Source organism: Aplidium turbinatum, chromosome 11 (assembly GCF_918807975.1).
Source record: "Aplidium turbinatum chromosome 11, kaAplTurb1.1, whole genome shotgun sequence".
NCBI lineage: Eukaryota > Metazoa > Chordata > Ascidiacea > Aplousobranchia > Polyclinidae > Aplidium > Aplidium turbinatum.
This window is the reverse complement of record NC_137482.1, coordinates 9,661,710-9,687,398: the sequence shown is the minus strand read 5'-3', so window position 1 is coordinate 9,687,398 and position 25,689 is coordinate 9,661,710. Positions and strand designations below refer to the sequence as shown.

The 25,689-nt window shown below is 37.0% G+C and overlaps 1 protein-coding gene across 1 annotated transcript; it reads left to right on the top strand.

Moving 5' to 3' along the window:
• Positions 1-10,402: 10,402 nt before the first annotated feature.
• LOC145779323 (deoxycytidylate deaminase-like) lies at positions 10,403-23,647 on the top strand. The gene is made up of 5 exons (XM_082590880.1): positions 10,403-10,794; positions 19,353-19,452; positions 19,817-19,952; positions 20,575-20,691; positions 21,434-23,647. The coding sequence occupies exons 1-5, from the start codon at positions 10,442-10,444 to the stop codon at positions 21,589-21,591; spliced, it is 864 nt and encodes a 287-aa protein (XP_082447006.1). The 5' UTR covers positions 10,403-10,441; the 3' UTR covers positions 21,592-23,647.
• Positions 23,648-25,689: the final 2,042 nt, after the last annotated feature.

Sequence of the window (25,689 nt, the reverse complement as noted above, 5' to 3'; positions counted from 1 at the left end):
CCGATGCATAGCGCTCAAGTCCGCTTTCCCGCAATGCAGGGTAAACATATGAACAAACAGTTGCCGGTACCAGTACTTATTTGTTTTACCTGTCTACAGTAGGCTACACAATTAACAATTCCAAAGGGATAAGACAGTAGGAACTAGGAATATATCAATACTCAGGCTATAATACTTCAGACTGGTTCAACATCTCACAGGTTAGTCTTAAGTGCCCTACCTGCCTATTGCTTTTGCAATCATATGCTAAAAATTGCTCACTGTAGACTGGTATAACAAAGTCCTCATACGCCATAAGGCAAATCTAGCCAATAAACAGCTAATTATAGGCTAAGTTATGTCAAATAATAAAACTTTTCTGCGTTTCATAGTCTATCGTCAATGACCGGTAAGCTGTCTAACGAAACCAGCAGTGTATGTGCTGACCTGAGCAACATTGGAACACAGTCAAACTGTTGGGAGCACAGCTCCCAGAGGCTATGCTTTTGCCTGCGTTTGTGTTCGCGTCATTGGGGTTTTCCCAAATCGTCATAATAGAAAGAACACCCTTCGTGGAGCTTCTTGGTTGCTCAGCTCCACAGAGTTTCCATTCAAATTTTTAAAAATAATGCTAAAGAGTGAATATGCAAGAACAGCGAAGATAAGTTGAATCATCACGAGGACGTCGAGGAATACTTTTGTAAGGGTATTTTCAACAAGTTCTATTTTGATGTCAGATCGCAGAGGGAGCTGCAGCTCCACAGCTCCCTTTAACGAGCCGCCACTGGGTAGGCCTACGCGGTAGCCACTTTAACAAGTCGAAATTCTGTCACTGCGAATGACTACAATGCAACCGCCAACCAATCAGAACATGTTATAAGAGGCTACCGTCCAATTGTGACCTTTCTAGCACTCAGCCAGAGAGTTAATGCTTGTTTTGAACTTTATTTGGTAATTACAGAAGAAAAAAGGGCAATAGCAGTGGTGGAAATCGAACCCGCGTCAATGAAATAACTACTTTCTAGCCCTAACCCTAACTCCCAAGCCAACCAGCTGACAGAAAATCCATCACTTGATTTGCTTTGTATCATCTTCTTTTCGCTCTTTTTCACGTCATAGAAAATGTAGCTTATGATTGGTTGGCGGTGCATTCTAGTCAATTGCAGTGGCAGAATTTTTCCTTGTTAAAGTGGCTACCGGCCTACGTCACCGATGTCAGCGCAAATCCTAAAGCGGAAATACGCCATAGGCTACGCGAAAATACACCAGATATGAAAACACGCCCACACGCTGTTGGCTATACTAAATGCTAGACAAGCTCAGTGTGAACCTCGCATTAGTTAATCAGCCTACTGTTTGAAAGTTTGCAATCTTGTAGTGAAAGTATTCTACTTTAGAACAAGTCAGAACGCGCCTCAGCCCTGTCATGCAGCCTCTATTTTCATCGATGTTTATTGTTCATCACTAGGACAATTATTTTTTGACCTAAAAATTAAAACTTTTGACATTAAAAAACTTTTTTTGACAAATTTTGACGTATGAAGAACTCAAGCAGTTAAATTACGCATTATTGTACAAAATGCCGTACAAAACAGCTGCCGCAAAATGACTTAGGACCTACGAAAGATTGTACACGTTTTGAGGTATCTTCAGCATCACACCATGTTCAACTAATTATTTCACCTAAGCTTAATGGTTTATGATTCACAATAAGTAGACAATGGGCCATTTACAACAGTATAAAGTAGGCTACAAGGCAGTGGCGTATCCTGGTGGGTTGAGCAAGGGAAGCAGTAAAACTCGTGGAGGGTTAGAGGGTGCCGAAGGCACACGTATTCTAGGGGGTCCGGGGCATGCCCCCAGGAAATTTTTTGCACAATTACACTCAAATAATGGATTATAGTGCTTTCTGGAAACACTTTTAAGGTAATATTTGTATGAAATTTATTAGCAGATAAACAGCTATTAACTTAAGGTAGCTCTTACACAGGAACGGGCAAAAACTGCGGCTAAAATTAGAGAACACCAAAAACTCAGCTAGTCAGCTACACAAAAACCCAACAGAGTAAGCGATTCTGAAATTGCTTTCATAGATTAGTTAAAAGAAACGTAAATCGCGTAAACTTTGCGCTGCTTATTTCCTTTGTTTCTCACTTCTTTCTTCGTAGCCTATAGCAAAAACGAGAGCAAGGGATGCGATACGAATCTCTGCTTCCGTAAGCTTCCAACTTTTTAAAATTAAATTAAACCTAAATTTAATAAAAACCTTCAATTAAAAACGAATTGTTACTTAACCCTTAGAAGGTTGGGCTCCTGGAGTCTTGCTCAGTTTTTGGGGGGGCTGTCGATTTTTCTTATGCTTTAGGAGTGATATCTCTGTTATTTTTTAAGGCACGGTTTCAAAATTTGGGATTCACTTTGTAAAATTATTCACGCTGAGCAATGAGCATATCCGAAAATTAAAACTATGTGAATTTTAGAACTGCTCATATACGTTGAGTTGTTGAGGTGACTTATGAATGTAATTGTAGCGTGAGTTAACATATTTAAAAATTTTTTTACATAATTTTACATACAACTAATTCCCTTCACGCTGTGAAACAGTTAGGAGGGCCAAATTAATTACTTTTATCCAGCTGGTGGGAAAATTGTGAACAATAGAATATGAAATATTTCAGAGGATGTGCTGAGAAATGCCTTATATCTCTCAATTTATAACCTTTATTCGCTCAAAATTTAAGCTCAATAGAGGTGAATAAAAGTTAGGAAAAGACAAGAAATCTCGTAGTCGCAGCCTCAGTGGTTTTAGAGATAGCTTACAACTGTTCCCAACCTCCAAAGCCGAAGCCAACAGCCCTCCCCAACCTTCAAAGGGTTAAATTGTCCTTGCAGTAAAGGGGGTCATATGTAATGGAAGTTCGTAGTGAGTTAGTAGCTGCCTGAAGTGCCTGGATTAGGATTTATTAAAATAAAAGGCAATTGCATCGGCAAAAGAAAAGAATACGTAAATAACTCTCTCCTATAATAGCCTACACAACGCTGCAACAACAGAACTGAACGAATAATAACATTGTTATAGTTTCATCTATTGTCGCTCTACAACAGCTAAGGTCTTTTTGCAACAGGGCTTATTTTAATTTTGTATCACGTTTACGATGTCATCACATTATTACCCGACTTATTCTCGCTGCGATATGCAAGGAAGAAGCCCCGATAGCTCAGTTGGTTAGCGCTTGATTTCGTAAACAAAAAAGTTTCAAGATTAAACGCTGGTTCGACTGTCGGGATGTGCGCTTGAACAACACATTATTAAGGACTGCTCTTCATTCAGCAGCATCTAGTGGATGGAATAATTCCCCAACAACAACACTTCAACAATCGGAAAAGTTTACTCTACCAATTTCGGTAAGCGGCTCTGTGTCAAAACCTTCTACAAGTATGCGAAACTACCAGGAATAACCTATGAAGGCTTTGTCAGTCCGAGGATAAAGATTTAAAAACCAAACCAACCAAGACAATCGGCAGGCTACCGTAGACGTCTGCCGACGTTGAATCAATGTAAAAAACGACTGATTTGCTGTTTGGGGCGCGTTGCCATATAGGCTAAACTTTGCTTCAAGTAGGCCTATGCCTTCCGTATAACATAGGCTATAAACTCTCCCATTCATTTTCATGTTTTAATTCAATATCAGCAAGAGCAGAACCTTAGTGTTGTTTGCAATAAATGCGATAGACATGCCAATCAGAATGGTAGTGCCTTTCATGACATTTTTTTGTCGTATCCAAGCTCACGCTTGGTGGTTGAAGATTTAGATTAAGCGGACGGGAAGGCAAGAAATTTTCATAGCAATAACGCCTAACAACGCAGAAATTCAACAGACAGCAGCCTCAAGCCAAACAAAAAAGCCGCATTAAAGAACGACTCACTGACTTCAACACCATTCGTCATAGCACATGACTAGGGAACTGTGCTTCGAAAGCTAGTGCTATTCGCTATAACCAAAAAGCAAAACTCTATCAAAGACTTTCATCATCATCATTTTCAGCCTGTGGTAGTCCACTGCTGAGTCAAGGCCTTCCCTTTTCTTGCCAATCTAGTCGATCGTGTTTCTTTTTTCATTTCAAATAACTTTATAGCCAAAAAACACTGAACAAACTGAAATTAGTGGGCTCCTAAACAGCTGTGTCTTCCCCCCCTGGGGGTACAAGAGTTGTTAATACAGCTCTGCTATCCAAGACCACTTTTGAACGATAACATGTTTGCACTAAATAATCACAACAACCCCTTGAAAGGAAGGGAGGGGAATGTCCCAACGGCCCCCCTGCGTACGCCACTGATTGTAGGCCTTAGTCTAAAAGTAAGCAACTCATAGTATAGCCTACTTTGTAGACAGAAGCTCGCTTGAAAGCAATCTATTGTAGCCTATGGAGGCCTACACAACTACTCAGATAACCACTTTTTTGGGAACAGATCTTTACCTGATCTGATGAAGGTATATGCACCAGACAAACTTGTTTGGGTAAATTTAAACAAACCTTGCAGTGCAATCTGGAAAGAAACCAACTGGTATAATCAAACAAGCACAATTTGAGAAATATTGTCAAAGCTATTATTATGGTTAGAGGTTTATGATACGAGTTTATCAAGAAAATGAAGAACAATCATGTTTTGTCCGAATCCGGTTGTTAAGATAACTTGAAACCAAATCTGATGGCTGACTTCAAATCCGGCAGGATTTAAATCTAAGTCCATGTTCATCTCTGCCAATTGGTATGCTGTTGAGTATGCGAGTGATTTAAGATAAGAAACAATCATAAAATTTTGTTTGGTTTTAAATTTTAATTCTTGAACTGACAAAGCCTCTTACTGTATAACTGACAGTTTCGCATACTTGTTGAGGCTTTAAGCCATTGGTGTAGGGCCGGTTACTGAGAGTGACAGAGTGAAGTTTCTGATAGTTGTTAAAGAGTCTGTGTATTATTCGATCAGCAGGTGCGGGTGAATGGAGAACAGTCCTGAAATGCATTGCTCAAGCACACATCCCAAGAGTCAAACCAGTGGTGCTTGATCTTAAGTCGGGCACTTAACCACTGAGTTTACAGGACGGCTAACATATTCACGCATTGTCGTGGTTGGTAAATGCTGAGTTATAAACAAATCAAAAATTGAATTTCATTATTTGTAAAGAGTTTACCTATTTAGTGTGACATTATAAAGTGAACCAGCATCTACCCACTTGGGCTACTCTATCTACGTAGCGCCATTTACCGTAGATATGCAGATAAGAATTCAACTGTGAGCAATGCCAATGCAACATATTCCAATTAGAATAAAACATTTTAGTCAGGTTTCTTCATCATCATTATATTCCTGTCGAAATTTTTCTTTTGCAGTTTTGTAATCAAGTCATGACAAATCTTTAATATCATTATTTCAAATTCTTGGTGGTCTGCCCCTATATTGTTTTTCATTTATTTTTCTTTCTAGGAGTTGTCTTTGAATATAATTATGCTGAATGATATGGCTAAAATATTTCAATTTTCTTACATGAATAATTGTTTGTAGAATCTCCGTGTTGGTTTACATTTTAAATAGTACATCTTCGTTTGTGATTTTACCCTTCCATGAAATTTTACGCATTCTTTTATAGATCCACATTTTAAATACCACGAGTCTTTTTACCATTTGTGATGACAATGTCCATATTTCTGCTTTGTAGGCCAAAGCTAATGTAGTCCAGATACATTTCAAAATCCGTTTTCGAGTGGATGTTAATTTTGGGTTTCTTAGCTTCAACTAAAAATATAGGCAACAGCAGGGGTGCCCAAAATTTTTAGCCAAGAGGCGGATTTCGCTATTTGGGAATCTTGGCGGACGCATTAAATTTTTTACTCATTTTTGTTTTTGCAATACGGCCTCAGCCTTTTACATTGTATTTTGTAGGATAACCAATCACTGGTTGTACGTGTAACTCCAACTGTCTTACAAATGATATATGATTTTTCCATAACAGAATGATTATGAACCAAAAGTTCTTTTTTTCTGCGTTCTTTTGACTTGTTCAAGTTTTGGAATCCATGTTGCTTCAACTACGGTACAAAAAAGTCCGGAAATTCTGTCCACAACTACTAAGTATTTTCATCATAAGCGATATAACTCAAGAAGGTTATGAAGAAGAAGAAGTTCTTTTATTTTGCATCATCAGCACATGCGAAAAAAAAAACAAAAAAAAAAAACAATACAGGATTATAATGTGAACTAAGATGTTTGCTGATGATGATGGGAGTGGCAGAAGGACCGAACTGGTCATCAAGTCTGCCACACCCGTGTGGTGTTATAGCTTATTTGACCTTGAACGGTGTCGGAGTTAAAATATAGGCTACAACATAAAAAAAAACAAAAGAATACTGTATACATGCGAAATTTAACAGTACAATATGAAAATAAGAACACAGAAATGGTGCAGAAATACAAAGTGGCATATACAATATACCAGGGGCGGCGCCAGCCAAAAGTGAGTGGGGTGGACAAACATATTTCGAGGTAATATACTACCGTAAAGTATGGTCGCTAAGATTACCGATTGCGATGTGACTCACTGCAGCTCGGTTGCGAAATTTATTGAAAAATAAACAAAGGAAATTTAAAGAAGGCAAAAGCTGGTTTTCCATTGAGCGCACTCTAAATTATGAACAAAATAATAGAACGGGACCAAACGCTCCCATACATTTCATCTGCGGTCCATAGAATTGCCCACTACGATCTTGATGTTAGCAAGCTTGTCGTTATTTTATGTCATGGAGCTGCTGCAATGACATAGGCGGCCTCATAAAAATTTATTGGGTTGTCCCTTAAACACAATTTTTAAAAACCTAGCTGTTACCCAATATTACCCATGGCCATAGGTTAAGAATCACTGCACTAAAGTTTTATTTTGCGCTTGCAGGTCAGTTTAAAAGCTTTCACCAATTTTTGAGGACCAGTGTTATCGGCAATGTCTCGCTCACTGCTGATCTGCAGCAGATGTTCAAGTCTTTGTGATGACATGGCAGGCCGCAGATAATAGTTTATTGTCTTAACTTTGCTGTGGATACGTTCACAAGATGCCACAGTCATGGGCAAAGTAGCAACAGTAGCAATAATTTGAAACAAATTGCTGTAGCCTACAAATGATTTAAGATCGTTTTGTCCACACAAATTCAAAAGTAAAGGCAAACACAACCACGCGGTCTTGGTCAATCCACTTTGGTGCTTTTCATAGTTTCCACTTGTGACAATTAGCTGACCTCAAAAAAAGAAGATCCTATTGCTGCCCAACCTGATTTTGGCCGAAATTATAAAATTTGACTAAATATTCAACTTTAGGCAAATCTGATGGAGACATGTGCGTGAAATAAAATGCAGTTGCATTTGACATTAATTCACATGCTTGATCCGAGTAACGTTTTTTAAGTTCATTTAGCATTCTGTCAAAGGATGAAGAAAAATCTCTTCTTAACTTTTCTGTAATGGATTCAGATTCACTCCAAAAAAGACTGTTGCAACCTATCAATATAATATCTTACCATCTCGGAAATGGCTTGGTGGGTAGCGGCATCGCTTAGCCGGCGTGGTGGTTTCACTGGTAATTTGATTTCTATCCGCAAACAGCGATGAGTTGAAAACCAATTTGTTAATATCTTCCTCTGAACGCAGTGAGTCAAATGCTCTTGTCAAGTCGTTGATAGCAATAACCCCAGTGGTGAGATCCATTTCGTCACTTTTTAAATAATCTGAAGCCTGTTTACTTAACGAAAAGCATTTATGAGGAATAAGACTAGCAGCAACAAATTCAGACTGCTTGATGCGGAACAACAAACCAGTAGCCTAGCTACATCATTACCTTCGTTTGACATTTGTTGGAGCATTGACAGCAGTGCTGGATAGAGGCTACATTAAAACCCCATCCAGATAATCTGAACGTGCAGACCATCTACTGTAGTAGCCTATCAGATAACGAGTGCAATGCAATTTTTTCAGACGTGATTCCCTCCTTTTTCAAATGCTCTTCATACAAAAAATCTCTCTTGGGAGAACAGTCCATAAAGTGGTAGATGTTACCAATTGTTTTAAAAATTGTTTTGACCGTCGCTACGTTTTTAACACTGCGCCCAAGCACAAGATTTAATCGGTGTGTAAAACAATGAAAATATACCGACAGTTCTTGGCACTCGCTGCAACTAGGTGTTGCTGTACACTTTCATCCTTGCCTGAAATGTTGGTGGCCCCATCAAAACCTTTGCCTATTAGGTCTTATAAAGCTTGTGTCTCAGCTGTGATAAAAGCCATCACCTTAAAATGGTAAAATTAGACTACAATCAATCAATACAACAGAACGATAACAATTGAAGATTCTTCATTTCTTCGTATGTCAATGCTGCAAAAGTAATTCATACGTAAGAAGTTGAAATTAATTTATGACGCAGTCACTAGACCCCCCTAACCCCCTGCATACACCTCCCAAGTTTTCTCATCGGATCTCGACGAATTACAAAATTGACCCTAAATAGGAGTGGGGTGGACATGTCCACCCCGTGGCGCCGCTACTGCAATATACATACAACACACAACACAGCATACTGGTAAGACAAAAGCGAATATAGGCTACAATAAATAGCGAAAATACGGTGACAATACGCAGAAACAGTTTGATGGTATTATATTAGTTACTTATACCCAGAAATTAAGTGCAGTATTAGTTTTTTAGAAAACATATTAATTGTTTGAACTTTTCTTAGCTGTTCCGGTAATTTGTTCCAGGTGTTTGTTCCAAGATATTTAATTGAACGTTGGCCAAGCTTTATGAACCCTGACGAGGCCGTAGATATTGTTCTCGTGTCCGCATTTTGACAACTCCTGGGCTATACAGCGAAAAAATTCTGAAAAAGTGCTGGGCTATACATAGAGACGAGTTGCTTTTTTGTGCTCTTTTTAAAAAAGATAAAAAATAATAATCGTGGTTTTGCACCAACAATTTGTCTAAAATTTAAATGTTAGAACAAAATTTGTACTTTTGCTTTTCTGAAATATTTGTTCTGAAATAATCAAGACATCGATAGGTTACAAAAATACAACTTCGTGACTTAACTTTTCATTAAAATCTTCTTTTGACTTCACTAATGATTCAAAACGAAGTGTGGTAAGATAAAATAATCAAAAAAGTATAGCGTATAATCACATTGAAATTGGCAAATTCAAGTTTATTAAATTTAAATTTGAAAAACTTAAATTTGTCAATTTAGTGTGGTAGCCTACTGTCTACGTTTTTTATTGATAATTAACCTGTAGGCCTGTCAGGCGACGACTGTAGATTCACTAATTAGACTTTATAGAACGTCATAATACTCCATATAATTCTCATCTTAATAGGCTATATGCAATGAAAGAAATGACAGGAATAAAAGAAATAAACAAACTAAGAAAAGAAATTAAAACACGCAACAAAAGAAGTTGACTGTTAACATGGTCACTACTGGAACCGAACAGTCCCCATCATTGGTAGTTGGGTGGTTTATTGGTGCCATTTGCTGAGCATGTGACCACACTTCTCACTTACAGAACTTAATCAACTACAGCAAGCTAATTTATAATAGTTATTCATTAGCTATCACTGAACACTCTCTTTTGCAGTTCTGTGTTGTGATAAATGAAAACAGTTGTTACTTGAAAAAATGTATGAAACGATAGGGTATAGTATAAAAAAAAAAATAATTAAAACAAATAAAAAACAAAAAAATGACTAAGCAAAAACGTTTTTAACTATCCTTAGCTATACATAATATCGAGGGTTAAATAACAGAACGAGCCAAGTCACCCAAAAGTAGTTTTGAGAAAATGGCGTTTTTAAATTTAAAATGAGATATGAATTTTGAATTTTGCTGTCTGGGGATATTCAACTTTCACTGATTAATGTTATCTCGCAACAGCTAAACGATCATTTTTGGGGTACTTGCGTTATTCTTTACAAGTGACAACGTTCAAGAAAAATTGCATTGGAATCGTAAATCGTAATACGGTACTACAATTTTTAGTAATTTAAAATGAGCAGTCAGTTCTGAGAAACCTGTTCAGGCTAGAACTTAGCTATTTCTGTCAGTAAAAATACGGAGCTTGAGAAACACTTTCCAGTATCTAACCACAAAAAATGCAAAAATGGACTTAGCTCGTTCTGTTATTTAGCCCTCGATATGTGACTGACTAGTTTATGGTTTACATTTACAACATGGCAATAAACATGAAGAAGCTCTGTGTGGGTTCATATGTGCATTAACAGTTGTTTAAGTAGTTAGGTACTTTACTGCAGCTTACATAACCATAAAGCTCAAGGTTTCACTCATCTATAAAAACTGTGTCTATTTTAGTATTAAGGAGTAATTTAAAATATCATTTTAACGTTTCTGCTACAAGCTGAACTTTTAAAATATGGATGAAGAACATCAAAGCAATGTCTGCCCCATTAACTCAGTGGTTAGTCGCCCGACTCAAGATCAAACGACGCTGGGTGGGCTCTGCTGTGCGCTTGAGCAACGCATTTTAGGACTGCTCTCTATTCAGCGGCACCTATTGGATGGAATAGCTAACAGACAACAACAATTCAACAACTATGGAAACTTCACTCTGCCAATCTTGATAACCAGCCCTGTGTCAGTGGTTCAAGGCCTCTACAAGTACGCAAAACTTCCAGGAATAACCTATCCAAGGTTTTGTCAGTTTGAAAATAAAGATTCAAAACCAACCAACCAACAACCAAGCCTAAACACTAAAGTGGATTTTATGTAAGTACTTCAATGCTTTCAAACAACTATGGTACACTAAAACTGATGTGTATTGCAATATGACAATATCTGTTGCTTTATTAGGCCATGTTTGAGGCAAATTTTTTTAGTCTGATTCAGCAAATGAGTTTATGAAGTGTAACATTGGGAAACAATTTTGAAAAAACATTTGTTGACTTTGATTTTGCACTTGATTTAGGCTAATTCCGGTATGCTGATTTCAAAAATGCCGCCAGCTTTCTTCTATCACGTCAAGTTTTTGATCTGCAGCATAGGCTACATCCAAAATATGCAACTTTCACGACTTTAGCGTATTGCTTTTCCATACGTAATAGGAATGCACAAGCTAATCATATAGTCAGTTATATATAAGAAGGGTCAACTGAATTATTAAGCAAAAAAGGCACAGGCATCAATTTAGGTCGATGCTTTTTCCTCCATTTTTAGTTGGAGGATGCCATCATCCAACGAAACTAAATTGGAATGGTAAAATTGAAGTTAGTTGGTGCAAACTTCAGGGTATAACAAGTAAAACAAACGTAAAATTGAGTATCCAAGTCTTCCATCAGCTATACGTCTAGTGCCTTATTCAGCTGAAATCCCAGTTCTAGTTTTCGTTCAAACACCTACGCACGAATATTTGGATCATGATGAATGTCTTAGGGATGGCAGGCCTAATGATGAAGATTTTGAAATTGAAGATGATTCAGAACGTGGAGTATTCCATCAACATGAGATGAATGATTTGGCACAAGATTTGGGACTAGGAAAAAAAGCTTCGAAACTCTAAGCATCCAGACTATATGAGAAAAATTTACTTGGAAAAGGAGCGAAGGTATCGTACTTTCGATCGAGAGAAAGTGCGTTTTTACCGTACTTTCGAAGTGACAGTAGCTTTGGCAGAGATGTACGTATACGCCGCAGACTTGCGGCGTAGACTTTTTGTTTACGCTAACGCTTGCGGCCACATTTTTTTGGATAGTTTGCGCTTGAGGCTACGACGTAAAGTTTTCGCGGTTTTTTAGCGCATAGCGTCAACACATACTTTTTAATGTCTTTTTTTCGCTACAACACGCCAATACCTTCTAGCGCTGCAGTTGAAAGAATGTTTTCAATGGGCAAAGACATATTGGAACCAAAACACAGCAAAATGTCAGATGAACACTTTCAGATGCTTGTGTTTCTTCGTGGAAATTCAAAATAAAACTTGTTTGTTTCCAGTGGTTTATACTGTGTGAATGTTTGGTACCTAGCAAACAAAATGAGTTAACGCTATTGTATGCGCTAACGCTGACGCTGCCAACTTTTTTTACAAGTTACGTTGACGCATACGGCGTGTGGTTTTTCGAACGTTTGCGTTTACGCTGACGGCGTCAATATTTTTTGTATGCGCGTACATCACTGGCTTTGTGTATTGCTATGATAAACAGGGTTTACTGAAGGAGTTGGGAATTCCGATCTACAACTCAACTGAATGGCGAATGTTCATTGACAGCTCAAAGAGGAGCTTAAAGTGCGTTCTTTTCCATAATGGCAATTTATACGGTGCAGCACCAATTGCACATTCAGTTAGTCTTCGTGAAGAATACGGAAACATAAAAATCGTCATTGAGTTGTTGCAATATCACAAGCACAATGAGATCATATGTGTTGACCTTAATATGGTATGTTTTCTTCTTGGTCAGCAACACGGATATACAAAGTACCCCTGCTATTTGTGTATGTGGGACAGCAGAGCCCAAATCAGCACTGGGTGGAGAGGAACTGGCCTCCAAGATCTGACCTTAAACCTGGTGATCCCAATATTCTACATGAGCCACTAGTTGACAGAGAGAAAATTATTTCCCACTTCTGCATATAAAGCTCGGCCGAATGAAGCAATTTGTTAAACCATTGTCAACTGAAAGCAACTGTTTCAATTACCTCGTTTTGGCTTTTCCTGGCCTGTCAATACCAAAAATCAAGGCTGGTGTATTTGATGGTCCACTAATTCGGCAACTAATCAAAGATGAACGTTTCAGTGGTTCAATGTCAGAGTTGGAAGAAAATGCGTGGTTATCATTTAAAAACCTTGATAAGGGATTTCTTGGGAATACACGGGCAGAGAATTATATCGAAATTGTTCAGAAGCTATTGGAAAGCTACAAAGAACTCGGCTGCAATATGAGCATCAAGATGCATTTTTTGCATAGCCATCTTGATAATTTCACGGAAAACCTTGGTGCGGTCAGCAATAAACAAGGAGAAAGATTCCACCAAGATCTGAAGGTGGTAGAGGAAAGATATCAGGGAAGGTAGGACTTACATATGCTAACTGGTTATTGCTGGAGTATTAAGCGAGACTGCCCACAGCTTAGACATGCCAGGAAAAACTACACGTTTAATTTTTTGCCCTAAAATTCGCACTTTATTTGTCCTGCAGAAACAATATCCGTTTTAAAGAACAGAATAGAGCTGTACAAATGTTTGTTTGAAAACCATTGAGTTACTTTCGGTTTCTTGTAGTTCTTAAAACGTTTTATACAATAAACGCAGATGTCTTAAATGTTGTACTTTTTTGTGAGTTATGAGATAAAGTGGTGGGTGCCTAGCTCAAAAACTTGACGTGATAGAGAAAACCTGATGTCATTTTTGGATTCAGCGCCCAAAAGGTAGTCAAAAACAATTGTTAGATCGAAGTGAACAAAAATTGTGTTCCCTAAATTGATTGATTGGTTTGCTTTGTTGCGAGTATAATAACACAGATGTTAAAAATGGAAAAAAAGCATATAATCAAAAACGTTACATTTACAAAGTAATATCAAATAAATAAAACTGTCCTGTAAAATTTGTGGAAACTACAACAGGGGGCTGTAAAATGACCTGGGAGCAGGGGCTCCGAGAGGGGGGAGTCGGGCAAACTTCCTCCCTAGCAAAACATTGTAAAGGAAAAACGAGTACTATAGTTTTTTGTTTTTTCACTTTTGAGGGGGGGGGCCTCATTTTTAATACAAAAATAAAAATGTACCAACTCAATAATAAAAAATTCTTGAATGAAGTGCATAGTTTCAAGTAGGGGAGAGTGGAGTTAGTTGGAAGGCGGGGTTAGTTGAAAAATGATCATTTTTTTAACTCTCGATAACTTTTTTACATATTTACTGCCAACATGTGAAGTAGTTTATAAAAACACATAATCCATGTTAGTTTCGATTTGTTGAGTCAAGGTATACCTGTTTGGCTGATAATTTTGTATTTTCTTACTTTCGAAGTAAAATTGTTGGCGTATTAAAAAACATTTTATGCGTCCATATCGTTAAAGATAGGCAGACATTTTTTGGTGTGTGTCAGCTGTAGGTGTTCTACAACACTAAGACATAAATAAATTTTAGTCCAATGCACCATGCTTGAATATTTTAGGAAAATAGTTTGTCATATGCTAATGGGGCTAGTTGGAAAATAGTGCGTGGGGCTAGTTGGAAAATGGTTTGATAACGGTATGACTATGTAGTATGATACGAGTATATCGTTGTGGTATGATAATAAGTAGTGTAAGCTCCTACTTGTTTTAAGCAGACATACATTGTAAAATTTTAATTTGAATAACTTGGAAAATGTTGTATATACCTACGGCATCACAAGTTTTAACGATGCGTTTATTAAAAAATGTTTTTACGATGATTAGGTGTAGAATTCATGCATTTTGATTTTAAAGCAAGTAAACATATTAACTTACAACCCCATGTAAATGTTTGTTGGTTGAAAAAAGAGTATCAGTTCATTGGTGGGCATTAAACTGACATTTTTCAACTAACCCCAGGCATGGGGTTAGTTGAAAAATCAATTGTATGTTTGTTTATTTTAAATTTTCATTAAAAGCTGAATTGACTCAATACTTATGTTTGGTTGTATGATAGAGGACACCATAGGTGATAAGTTAAGCCACTTCACGTTGTCAGGTTATGCGCCAATTGTTTTAAATTTCACTTAAAAAAAAAACTTTCCGACTAGCCCCACTCTCCCCTACTATTTTTCAATCATTGTAGATGTTAATCCAGAATCCAGATGCTTCTTATCAAGAACAAATCATTTTCGTGTTAAGGTGGGCTATGTTTAACAGCTTCAAGACGTAAAATCTGAAGCTGAAATGATTTCTGTATCACTGAACGGTTTTGATTATATTGATAGTTTCAACTGAAAACTGGTGCTACTTTGGCTAAGCGTGAACTATTTTTGCTTAACTACTGAACCCTAACTTTAAAATCTACGTTGGCCAGGCATATGATGTTGTATCCAACATATCTGAGAAAGTGAAAGGTGTCAGTCCAAACGCGATTAAAGAACGTAAACCCTTTCTGTTTGTTTTTTTGTTTATGGATGTTGTTGTTTAAATCTATTTTTTTTTTTTTTTAAATCTAGTTGGAGTTCACAGTGTTGCCTACAGTGTTGTTTAGATGTCATATCATTTTTGGAGTAATTAATCGACAGTAAGCTTGTGGTATCTTTGAAGTTATTGCCCAGTCAGAGGGAAAATTCTGAACAATCAAAAAAAGATGTCCTATTATCTTTGCAAAGAAAATTGACTTCAAGAAGGTAATGAAGGCATGGCGCAGTCCAACCTCAATGCTTTACAGTACCCTTTTGCAATTGAAGCTCTAAAGACGTTACTGACATGCGTCAACTTGGAACCAACCAAAGCTAGATCGGAAGCTGAGTCAATGCTAAAGTAGCCCACAACTAGCAGTTCTAATGACTGCTTTGCATTATGAGGATTACGGTCCTAAACAAGATTCACTGATGAATTTAATGAAATTAAAGGAGGATGTAGCCTAATCTAAGTAAGAGAAAGCTGAGAAGAGTAGACTACTACTCGCAAGCTAAAGTTGTTGTAGCAACTATAAATTTTAAAAAAATACTTTCTTTTCCTGAAGACAGAACACTTTTATAACTCCACTTGACCAGCTGAATCATTCAAACGAAATGTATTCTACCATATATTGCAAAGGATTTGCTAGTTGTTGGAATTGACAAATGTATCAACAAACTCAAACGTATCGTCGATGAGTTTGAAGTTCCATGAAAATTTCATCGCAGCCTATGTCTGATGTGCAGTAGCGAGCATGTGGAACAAATTGAAACCATTGTACAACAATGACATTTCTCAAGACGTTTTGGATGAGTTGGTACTTTTGACAGAAAGTTACACAGCAAACTTCAGCTGCAGACCAGAACGAACCACCCCATAACCTCTACACAGGGAAATCATTGAATGTAACTTCCGAAACGTTTTTTCAAATAGCTTTGTTGTTATGAATTTTTATTTGTTTTCCGAAAGCTACCTCCAACGGTTGCGATTTGAGAACGTGGTTTTAGCACATTGAAATTTGTAAAGAATTGCTTGCGTTTCTCCACTATGACTCAAAACCGATTGAAAAGCGTCACTACACATGTGCATCAATTCAGACGTCGCAAAATTTTATCATTTGATGTTGTGATCCGTAACTTTGCATTGCAAAAAGTCCAGAAAGGTTTGAATGGAATTAGGGGTGTCCAAAGTCCGGCCCGCGAGACGTTTTTGTATGGCCCGCGCCTGTTTTTGTACGGTACTACGACAGTTTATCGAACGACTATTGATCGAACGACAGTTAATCGAACGACGGTTAATCGAAACGACTGTTTATCGAAACGACTGTTCACCGAACGACAGTTAATCGAAAACCTAACCCTAACCTTAACCCCTAACCCCTAACCTCTAACCTCTAACCTCTAACCTCTAACCCCTAACCCTTAACCTTAACCTCCATCCCCTAACCCTAACCCCTAACCATTAACCCCTAACCCTTAACCTCTAATCCCTAACACCTAACCCCTGAGTATTCCATTGCATATGTGCTTCGTCGTTCGATAAACTGTCGTTTCGATGAACAGTCGGTCGATGAACTGTCGTTTCGATAAACAGTCGGTTCGATGAACTGTCGTTTCGATGAATTGTCGTTAGATAAACTGTCTTTCGATAAACTGTCGTTCGATAAATTGTCTTTCGATAAATTGTCGCGTCACGTTTTGTACAATGTGTTATTTTTGGCCTGCAAACACACAGAAATCATACAAATTCAACTTGCATTTTTTTGAAAATTAATCAAGACAGTATTTTCTCACACACAAAAACCAGGCGAGAAAAATTAGAATCATTATTGCTTTATTTGAGAAATCAATTATTACTGCCTGGAGAGAACGATAATGAGTGATACAGTCGAACATTCACTCTTTTTCTTTCCAGCAAATTCAACGATCGCTCTCGAGATTCTGTCGCAAATGTAAAAGACTTATTGCCATTCACTCCTTTTTGCTTGAACCCTGAACAAAGATGCTTGCTCAATTTCTTCTCTAACCCCGAAATATTTTAAACAAAAATTTCACACTTTGTTACAGCATCATGTCACAAAGTTTTATTGTTGATTTAGGCTGAAAGTAGTCTCAGAATGCGCAATTTAAAGATATTTTTTCAAAATTTTTTCGGGGAGCTCTCCCACACCCCCCTGTTGGTACTCCGCCTTCGCTGACTCGTTGCTGGGTTAGGGATGAGAACTCAACAAAACTTCCCAGAATGCAACACCCCAAATCAGTCCACAGACCATATTGGATTGCCCAGTAACCAAGCTTTAAGAAAGATATCACATAGCTCACAAATGCAACAATGCCCTCATGGATGGTTAAATGAAAACTGCTTGGACTTATAACATCATACGCAACAACAACTCACATGCGCAAAAATATTTATTTGCCCCCCCTTCCCGAAATTGTGTGCTGGCTACGCCCCTGGTTAATGTTATCCTTTCCATTAACATAGCTGCAGCTTATATTACAAAGTTTCTGGATGTTTTAAGTTCTGATAAATAAAGCGGTAGATCCTAACTTATCAAATCCGATGATATGTGTATGCGACAATATATTTAAATCTGCATAGGCGATTGCTTTGTTACGTGAAAATGACATTAAACCATATTGCTACAGTATGTATGCATCTTCCTTTACTCAAAAAAAGATTGTCAGAGGCTGTTGGCCCGCGAACATTTCAGTATTACCAAATCTGACTCGCCTGGGAAAAAGTTTGGATACCTTTGAATAAAATGCTTGGTTGAACTATTTTCGTTACCTGTATTGTCTGTTTACAAAGCTTTCTAGACAAAACAGTTAGCCACAATGGCATTTTTGCTGCAAGTGTAACCCAGTGACTTTTGTTGAGTTTCAAATTGAACGAAGTTCTATTCATGCTTAGGAAAGTAGGCTAACTTCAGCTTAACACGAACATGCAACGCAAGAAATTAGTTATATTTTTGCTAAAAAATTATTTTGGGGCCCATTTTTTGTATTGTTTCCCGACCAGTGCCTGACTTCTCTCGGAGGCCTTGCCTGGGATACCTTCAAGGGAGCCTTCAAGCAACCACCCTGTAATTTGTGTGTTTGCCATTATAAAAAGCTTATAATTGACTGTTCACAATGCCTACATCTTCAAAAACTTACAACAGATAGGTTTGTTATTATTTGGTACAACTTTGTTAACGGTTAATCACTAACTTTCCACAGTGGGTTTCCACATTTCCAGAAATCACAGTAGGCTACAACACTTATATCATAATACCGTATGGTTTTTAGATGTGTTGGAATACCAATGAAGCTTGTGGTTGGTCTGTGATACTGTACATGATTAATGCACAACTGTAACTGTTCAAGCTTTTATTTACTACACACTTGTAGATATGAATATTTATGATTTAGTTGCTGGACTTATCTATCGTAATTGCACATAATAATAATTATTTCAAGTGTACTGTATATATACAATAAAGTTTTTGTGTTTGTTGTTTATATGGTTTTTAAAACTTCTACTGCCTTCTAAAACAGGGACCGGCAACCACCGGGGCACGGCCTAGTTGCGGTCCTTGAGGAATTTGTAACGGGCCGCACAAAACCAAGGCAAAGTTTATACAAAAATTGCAAAAATCTTTGAAGAACCGTGCTAGTGTTAAAATATATATTATATTTTTAACAATCAGTAAACGTTTGCTGCGAGAATTTCATAAAGTATCCTTTAAAAACAGCAAAAAAGACAAAATTCAAGGTAGGCTGGGCACAACGAATACACTGTGGTGTAATTGACTACCATATTCCCAACGTGAGGGCAGCTTAATTGCTGCAAAACAAGCCCAAAGCTTTCGCAGTAATGGTGACTGATTATTCATTGTGCATCCACCAAACATATGTGCATTGTGAATGACCGGTCCGCAAAATAATGCCTGTTTCAAATTGGTCCGCACTGCGAAAAAGGTTGCTGACCCTTCTTTAAAACACCAAATGCTATGACATGTAGTAGGCTATACACTAACTACATGATTACAAAAGTTTACCAATGCATTATGTTCTCTGGTGAAGGAAAAAAAAGAGATTATATGCAAATATATCGCCTTTTAAAAACGCTTAAGGTTTACCAGCATGCTTAATAAAAATTCTGACATATCATAAAGGTCTTTTTGGTTTGCCAAAAGGAAATTTGTCCATTAACACTTCACCTTATTTTTTAGGAACCCTGATCAAAAAAGATCTGGTTATTTAACTTGGGATGATTATTTTATGGCAGTTGCATTTCTATCAGCACAGAGGAGCAAAGATCCAGTTACACAGGTTTGCTCTGTGTATTTTGTAGCTGATTTGTCTTCATTTTATTTTCAAAAAATTAGTAGCCAAACTATTTTCATAAATATGCATATCAATGATACAATATTTTGACTGGTTTTTATTCTGTTACGTGTCAGGCTTATTATCATCATATGCAAAGCTAGGCCATTTGTGATAATTGACAGTTTTACTTCTTGGGTTTTTGAGTTGAAGCATTTAAGTAATATTTCTTCAAACTTCTTATACTGTAAAAACATCAAAAGCATTTCATTTAAAAATATCATCAACTTTTGCTAGATCCCAGATCTACCAATAGAAACCATTTCAAACTATGCAAATTTTACCACCTATTCGTTGTTAAATTTTGAAGGTTGGAGCGTGCATTGTCAATGAAGAAAAGAGGATCGTAGGGGTCGGTTACAATGGAATGCCAAACAGATGCAGCGATGACACTCTTCCTTGGGGGAAAGGGGCAGAAAGGGGGCTGGATACAAAACATCCATATGGTAGATGAACAGCCTGATTATTAGTTAAATAATGTTTATTATACTGTTTATTATAACACGTAAATTCGCATTGTGTATATTTTCAGGCATTGTGTTTTCTCGCTTTTCCATTTTCATTAAATGCATAACCATGAAGCGTTTGCGAGAGGAATGTGAATCAAACAATATCTCATTGTTTACATTTCCTCAATTTTACGAGTTTATCACATTTCATGTACTGATCATATTACAAATGCAGAAGTTTTAAAGTAGGTGCATTAAGATAAGGAACTATATTGTACAACATAACTCAAAGGCAACTCAAATTTCTCGGTCACGTCATCAGAAGAGTTCGAAAATCTCTGTCTAAGGCTTTAAGCGGTCGCCTTCTGGGAGACGTGCTTGTGGCAGGCAACGAATGATATTTTTTATCTAATTTTCAACAAAATAAATCAATCAGCCAACCAAGAACACTTTGAAATTTTGTACGACATAGGGAACGTTGGAAAAAATTACAAATTGAGCATCCAGTTCGTCAAAGGCCGCATCGGCTATGATACCGTAGTAGTAGTAGTAGTAGTAGTAGTAGTAGTAGTATAGTATCGTAGTAGTAACAATCACATGTCAAACGTTGTTTTTACAGTGTGCCACGCTGAAATGAACGCAATAGTGAACAAGAACTCTTCTTGGGACAAGAACTGCAAAATCTATGTCTCACTCTTTCCTTGCAATGAATGTGCTAAAATTATTATACAATCAGGTAATGAAAGTTTAAGACTGCTCTTTGTTCATGGAATCAGCACTCAGCAGTGCACCATGCATTGAAAACACAAGCAACAGTATAAAGCATGCATGGGTCAGCTGTTTCTGTTAATTGCAAATATTTTAGAGTCATTAACCTACGAATTATTTTAAACATTTTTTTTACGCATTAAACAATTTCAACCAGCTTTATCGTAACGACAAATTATTACGGAAACTGTGCTTTGCCAACAGTTGCTTTGGAAAGTTAACTTCATCTGATAAATGGCAGTGTTCTGTATCAATCGGGTTAGTTAGTGCTTTTTGACGAAAATATTTTGGGTTGATGATTTGCTGGGGTGAGATGTATCCATCCAATCTTTCGTTCTCCGATAACTTAGGGCAACAAAGTGAAGAACTAACGTTTGTTGGTTTAATTTTAAACAAGAACGCAAGCTGAGGTGGCCATCGCCACCAATCGATGAAAACTAGAGCGCTACCGCTGCTCGGACCAACAGTTGCGCGTGCTATGGCTATACTTTTGTCTTAAACTAAAACTGAAAAGCTCACCTCTACATTGGGAAAAAGTAGCTTCGCTACTGCAGCCCCTATCGCTACCAAAAATGTAGCGGAGCTACAGAAGTAGCGCGCTATTACCCACCTCTGAACGCAAGACATTTAGGTAAATTACAATTTTCGTTAGCTCAGTTAGCTTTAGTGCTATTGCCCCTCATTTAAAGGGATCGTCATTTTTCCTGTAGATATCAAGGAAGTGGTGTATTGTTCTGACGAGAAAAAAGAGAAAGATTCTATGAAGGCATCAAGAATATTGTTCGACCTTGCTGGCGTTACATGCCGACCACATATTCCGAAACAAGACAAAATTGTAATCGATTTCAATTGCATTAACCAATCGTAACTAGCCTGAGCAATAATAATGTCTTGTGTTCTTCACTTCATATTGACATAGCCGACGTCTCAAACAAATTTCCTCTGCTTTTCTATGTAGTTACGTATATTAACATCGTATCTGATCATTTTTAATTGACAATTCTTGCTGGTACTTGTACCACACAATACCTGTGTAGGCTACAGTTGTTTGGCGTAAGTTTAACATAAGTTATCCGTGTGTTAAAGTAGTAATTTTGTAAAAAAATTATCTAAACTGTAATTTTTCTCACAATTTCTGTAAGCTTCAAAATGTTTAATTGTGACAAAGTAGGCTGCTTATTTTGTTTTAGTTCAATTAAAGTCACCTATATTGTTATGACTGTGTTTAAATCTCTAATATCCATTGTAAGTTTTCCATTAATCTGTGTAATTGTTTTTTTATTCGACAACATTATTTAGATGATACAAAGCTGTTTTTCCATCAAAACTGTTTTGTAAAGCTGCTTGTCGTAAACCGTGAAGCAGTCCTGAGCTTTTTAGACTATTTTATTTGACTTATTTTGTTTTAGTTCAATTAAAGTCACCTACTTTATTAAAGTCACCTACTTTATTAAAGTCACCTACTTTATTAAAGTCACCTACTTTAAATCTCTAATATCCATTGCAAGTTTTCCACTAATCTGTGTATTTGTTATTTTATTCGACAACATTATTTAGATCAGGGATGTCCAACCTGCGGCCCGCGGGCCACAGTGCGGCCCGCCTGAGATTTTCGTGCGGCCCGCAAGTCATTTTCACTTCAAGTAGTCTAGTATTTTGAACATTGAATCTTAGCCTATTTAAAATGTACCAGTCAGTTTTTAGGGGCGCAGTGCCGCAGTAATAGTATAATATAGTATGGGAGAAACAGGATTATATATAGCCTAACTATAAGACTCGAAGGATTAAAGCATGCGTTTAGTACTTGTGCAGCTAGTGTTATTTGTTTCTATTTGCAAAGATGAAATTAATGGTTTTTAATTGTTTCTTTGTTTACCCATTTTTCTTCAAATTTAATAGGTTCTGCGGCCCATTGAAGTATTTCAAGTGACAATGCGGCCCACTATAATAAAAGGTTGGACATTCCTGATTTAGATTATACAAAGCTGTTTTTCCATCAACACTGTTTTATAAAGCTGCTTGTCGTAAACCGTGAAGCAGTCCTGAGCTTTTTAGACTATTTTATTTGACAAACTACATTTAACCTGTAAGTTTGAAATACTGTATTAGTGTATTTGCATGGGCATTTATTGGATGGATGGTCATATATTTTTATATGGATGTAAAACAAAACAAAACGTACATAAATCAAAAACGTGTGGGCATCCAATGAGAGAGTGTGAAAGACTGTAGCCCTTGAAAGGCGTAGGAGGTCGTCGAGTCTGCACTCTCTCATTCAAACTGTTATATGAAAGCAAGTATTGCGTTTTTAAATAGCAAATTGACACAACAAAGAAGAAGAGGAAAAAATCAAATACAAATACGGACGCAAGAAATGCAAAAAAATAATAATGATATTGGACATAAAGTCTGGTAGTGGAAGTCGCTTCTACAGCTCTTGATTCTTGAAGAAGTGTTTTTTGCAAGTTTTGCTGAACAATTTGTAGCTTTTTTTCATGTGTTTTTTATATTTGGTGTAGATTATCCCACATCTTGATTCCAATGAATTTTAAAAATTTTTGGAATAGTTGTATATTTACCTGTTGAGTATAAAGCTAATTGGAGCTTGAGTGTCGGGTGTTATAAGAATCTATAGCTGATAGCCTACATGTGTGAAGAAAGTTTTGAAGTTTTCCGGTAGTTTGTTATTATAAAATTTGAGCATAAATTTGCTTATTTCAAGTTTATGAGTGGAATTTAGATTTAGCATAACATTATCTTGATAGAATGGCAGTAATTTTGTTTTTATTTCAAATGCTCTTGTAACAATTTCAATTATCTGGTTTTGTATGGCTTGGATTGTATTCAAGCATTTTGTGAATGCGCATCCCCAGTTGATAATTCCAAGAGTGTATATATACTATGCTGTAATAAACATTTATAAGTAGGGCTACCATATGTCCTCTTTTAAGAGGATTTGTCCTCTTTTTTCAAGGAAAATGAAAGGTCCTCCGAGGACACTCAAAAATGCTCAAATGTCCTCTTTTATGGCATTTTCAGTTTTCTTGCTTATATTTTCAACAGGATTTTATTCTTATTTTATTTATTTGCATCAGACAATAAGTCCATAGAATTTAAATTTTTAACAGTCATCACACAAAATGTCAGACTAAAACAGCACCATGCATGCTACATCCAATGGTGGCTATAGGCTGTAATCCTTTAGGATATATCATATCAAACAGGTTTGGCTGTTTAAAAAATAGAAAGGAAAACAGATAGACAAGTTACTCCAATTGAAACTTTCAAAGCAGCAGCGTAGGAAGTTAGTGAAGAAGCTTCTGTTTCTGGTGCAGCCAGAAAGTATTCCATTAACAGGATGACCCTTTTGAGACATATTGAGAGGGTCAGAACTGGTAGTGATCCTGAAGTTAAGATGGGATACCGTACTCTTCTCATCGGAAAGCATTTACTCGAAAGGTGGAATCGGACTTGGCGGCACATATAACTTCTTCATGCGATCGCCTTTGGTTTGACAAGAGACACGGCTCGATATCTTGCATATGAATTTGCTCTTAAAAACAATGTTGACGTACCAACAAGCTGGATGAAAGATAAGATGGGTGGTAAAAAATGGTTACGAAATTTTGTGAACAGGCATCATCTGTACTTGCGATGTCCCGAAGCTACATCATATGGACGAGCTACAGCTTTTAATCTAGCAAATGTGAGCAAGTATTTCCACAACCTCAATGAAGTAATAGAAAAATATCAGTTCCACCCAGGCCAGATTTACAACTGTGACGAAATCGAAAAATCTACAGTCCAAAGGTCCCAAAAAATTGTTATACTACTCATGGCCACCTAAAGATACGGCCTGATTTGTCACATTTTGCAGAAATTTCCAGGTTTTTCTAACTTTGGGCGAACGTTTATTAAATACATTTTTCTCAAAATTAGATTTTTACGCTTTCTTTATTCTTTTCCCCAGATGACACAATAGGTTTTAACATCCTCACATGCTGAACAACAAAGAAAATTTGATTTTGTAGATTTTAGTCAGACTGTTAATTTTCAATGACAGTCTGATTTTGCATTTTTCAACTTACATTTTCTTATTTGCTACTGCTTCCGGGAGGCAACAGAAAAGTTTTTTGTCATTAGGAAACCGCAAAAAGTAAAAACATCTCAAAAAATGTCAGTTTAGCACTAGCAGTAGCTGTAATCAAAATCTGCAAAATGTGACAAATCAGGCCGCATCTCCAGGTGGCCATGTACTACTTAATTAACTTTATATTAAACCTTATTCAAATTGACTTCGGCTACGGATTATCTTCGATTTCTAAAAATTTGCTTTAAACCTATTAATGTAGGCTTAACATGTTGATTCATACATTCTTAGACGTGCATTCTAACGTATTAAATGCCATTATTTTGAGGTTACCGTAAGTAATGGCGGTGAGTGCGAGCAGAGCTGTGAGTCAGTCAGGAAATTTCTACATGTGAGGAAAGTTTTCTTTTTTGTTCTACTCCACAAACAAGTTCAACCATGTCCATAGCGCACAGTTTGATAAGTCGTTCACCAATTGTATGTGGCTTCTTTTCTTTTGCTATTCTATAAGCAAAACGATAGTATGCTTCCAATCTTGATTTGTCTTCGGAACAGAATCCTAACTTAGGTAGTGTTCCTGCAGCACGAAATCGAGCACGTTTAGCCAGCAAAGACTTACGGTTGTCATGCACATGTGTGGAATGGCATGAAGTAAAATGAGCTTTTAAAATTGACGGCTTCATGGAATGGAACCATTACCAAGCACTTTCGAACAAAAGATACACTGAGGTTTTTGAACATCATCTGTCGTAAAGAAGTCGCACCCAAAGTCAACATATGATTCTAAATAAGTTCTCTTCTTCGACATAACTGCAGATTGTTTAACTTATTTACTCACTTCAAAATAATTCATTTGCGAAAGGCGTTCACTATGCA

Coding starts and splice junctions, on each gene's coding strand:
- LOC145779323 (XM_082590880.1), top strand. CDS start 10,442: ATGGATGAAGAACATCAAAGCAATGTCTGCCCCATTAACTCAGTGGTT. Junction 19,453..19,816: donor GCAAAGATCCAGTTACACAG/GTTTGCTCTGTG, acceptor TAAATTTTGAAG/GTTGGAGCGTGCATTGTCAA. Junction 20,692..21,433: donor TAAAATTATTATACAATCAG/GTAATGAAAGTT, acceptor TTTTTCCTGTAG/ATATCAAGGAAGTGGTGTAT.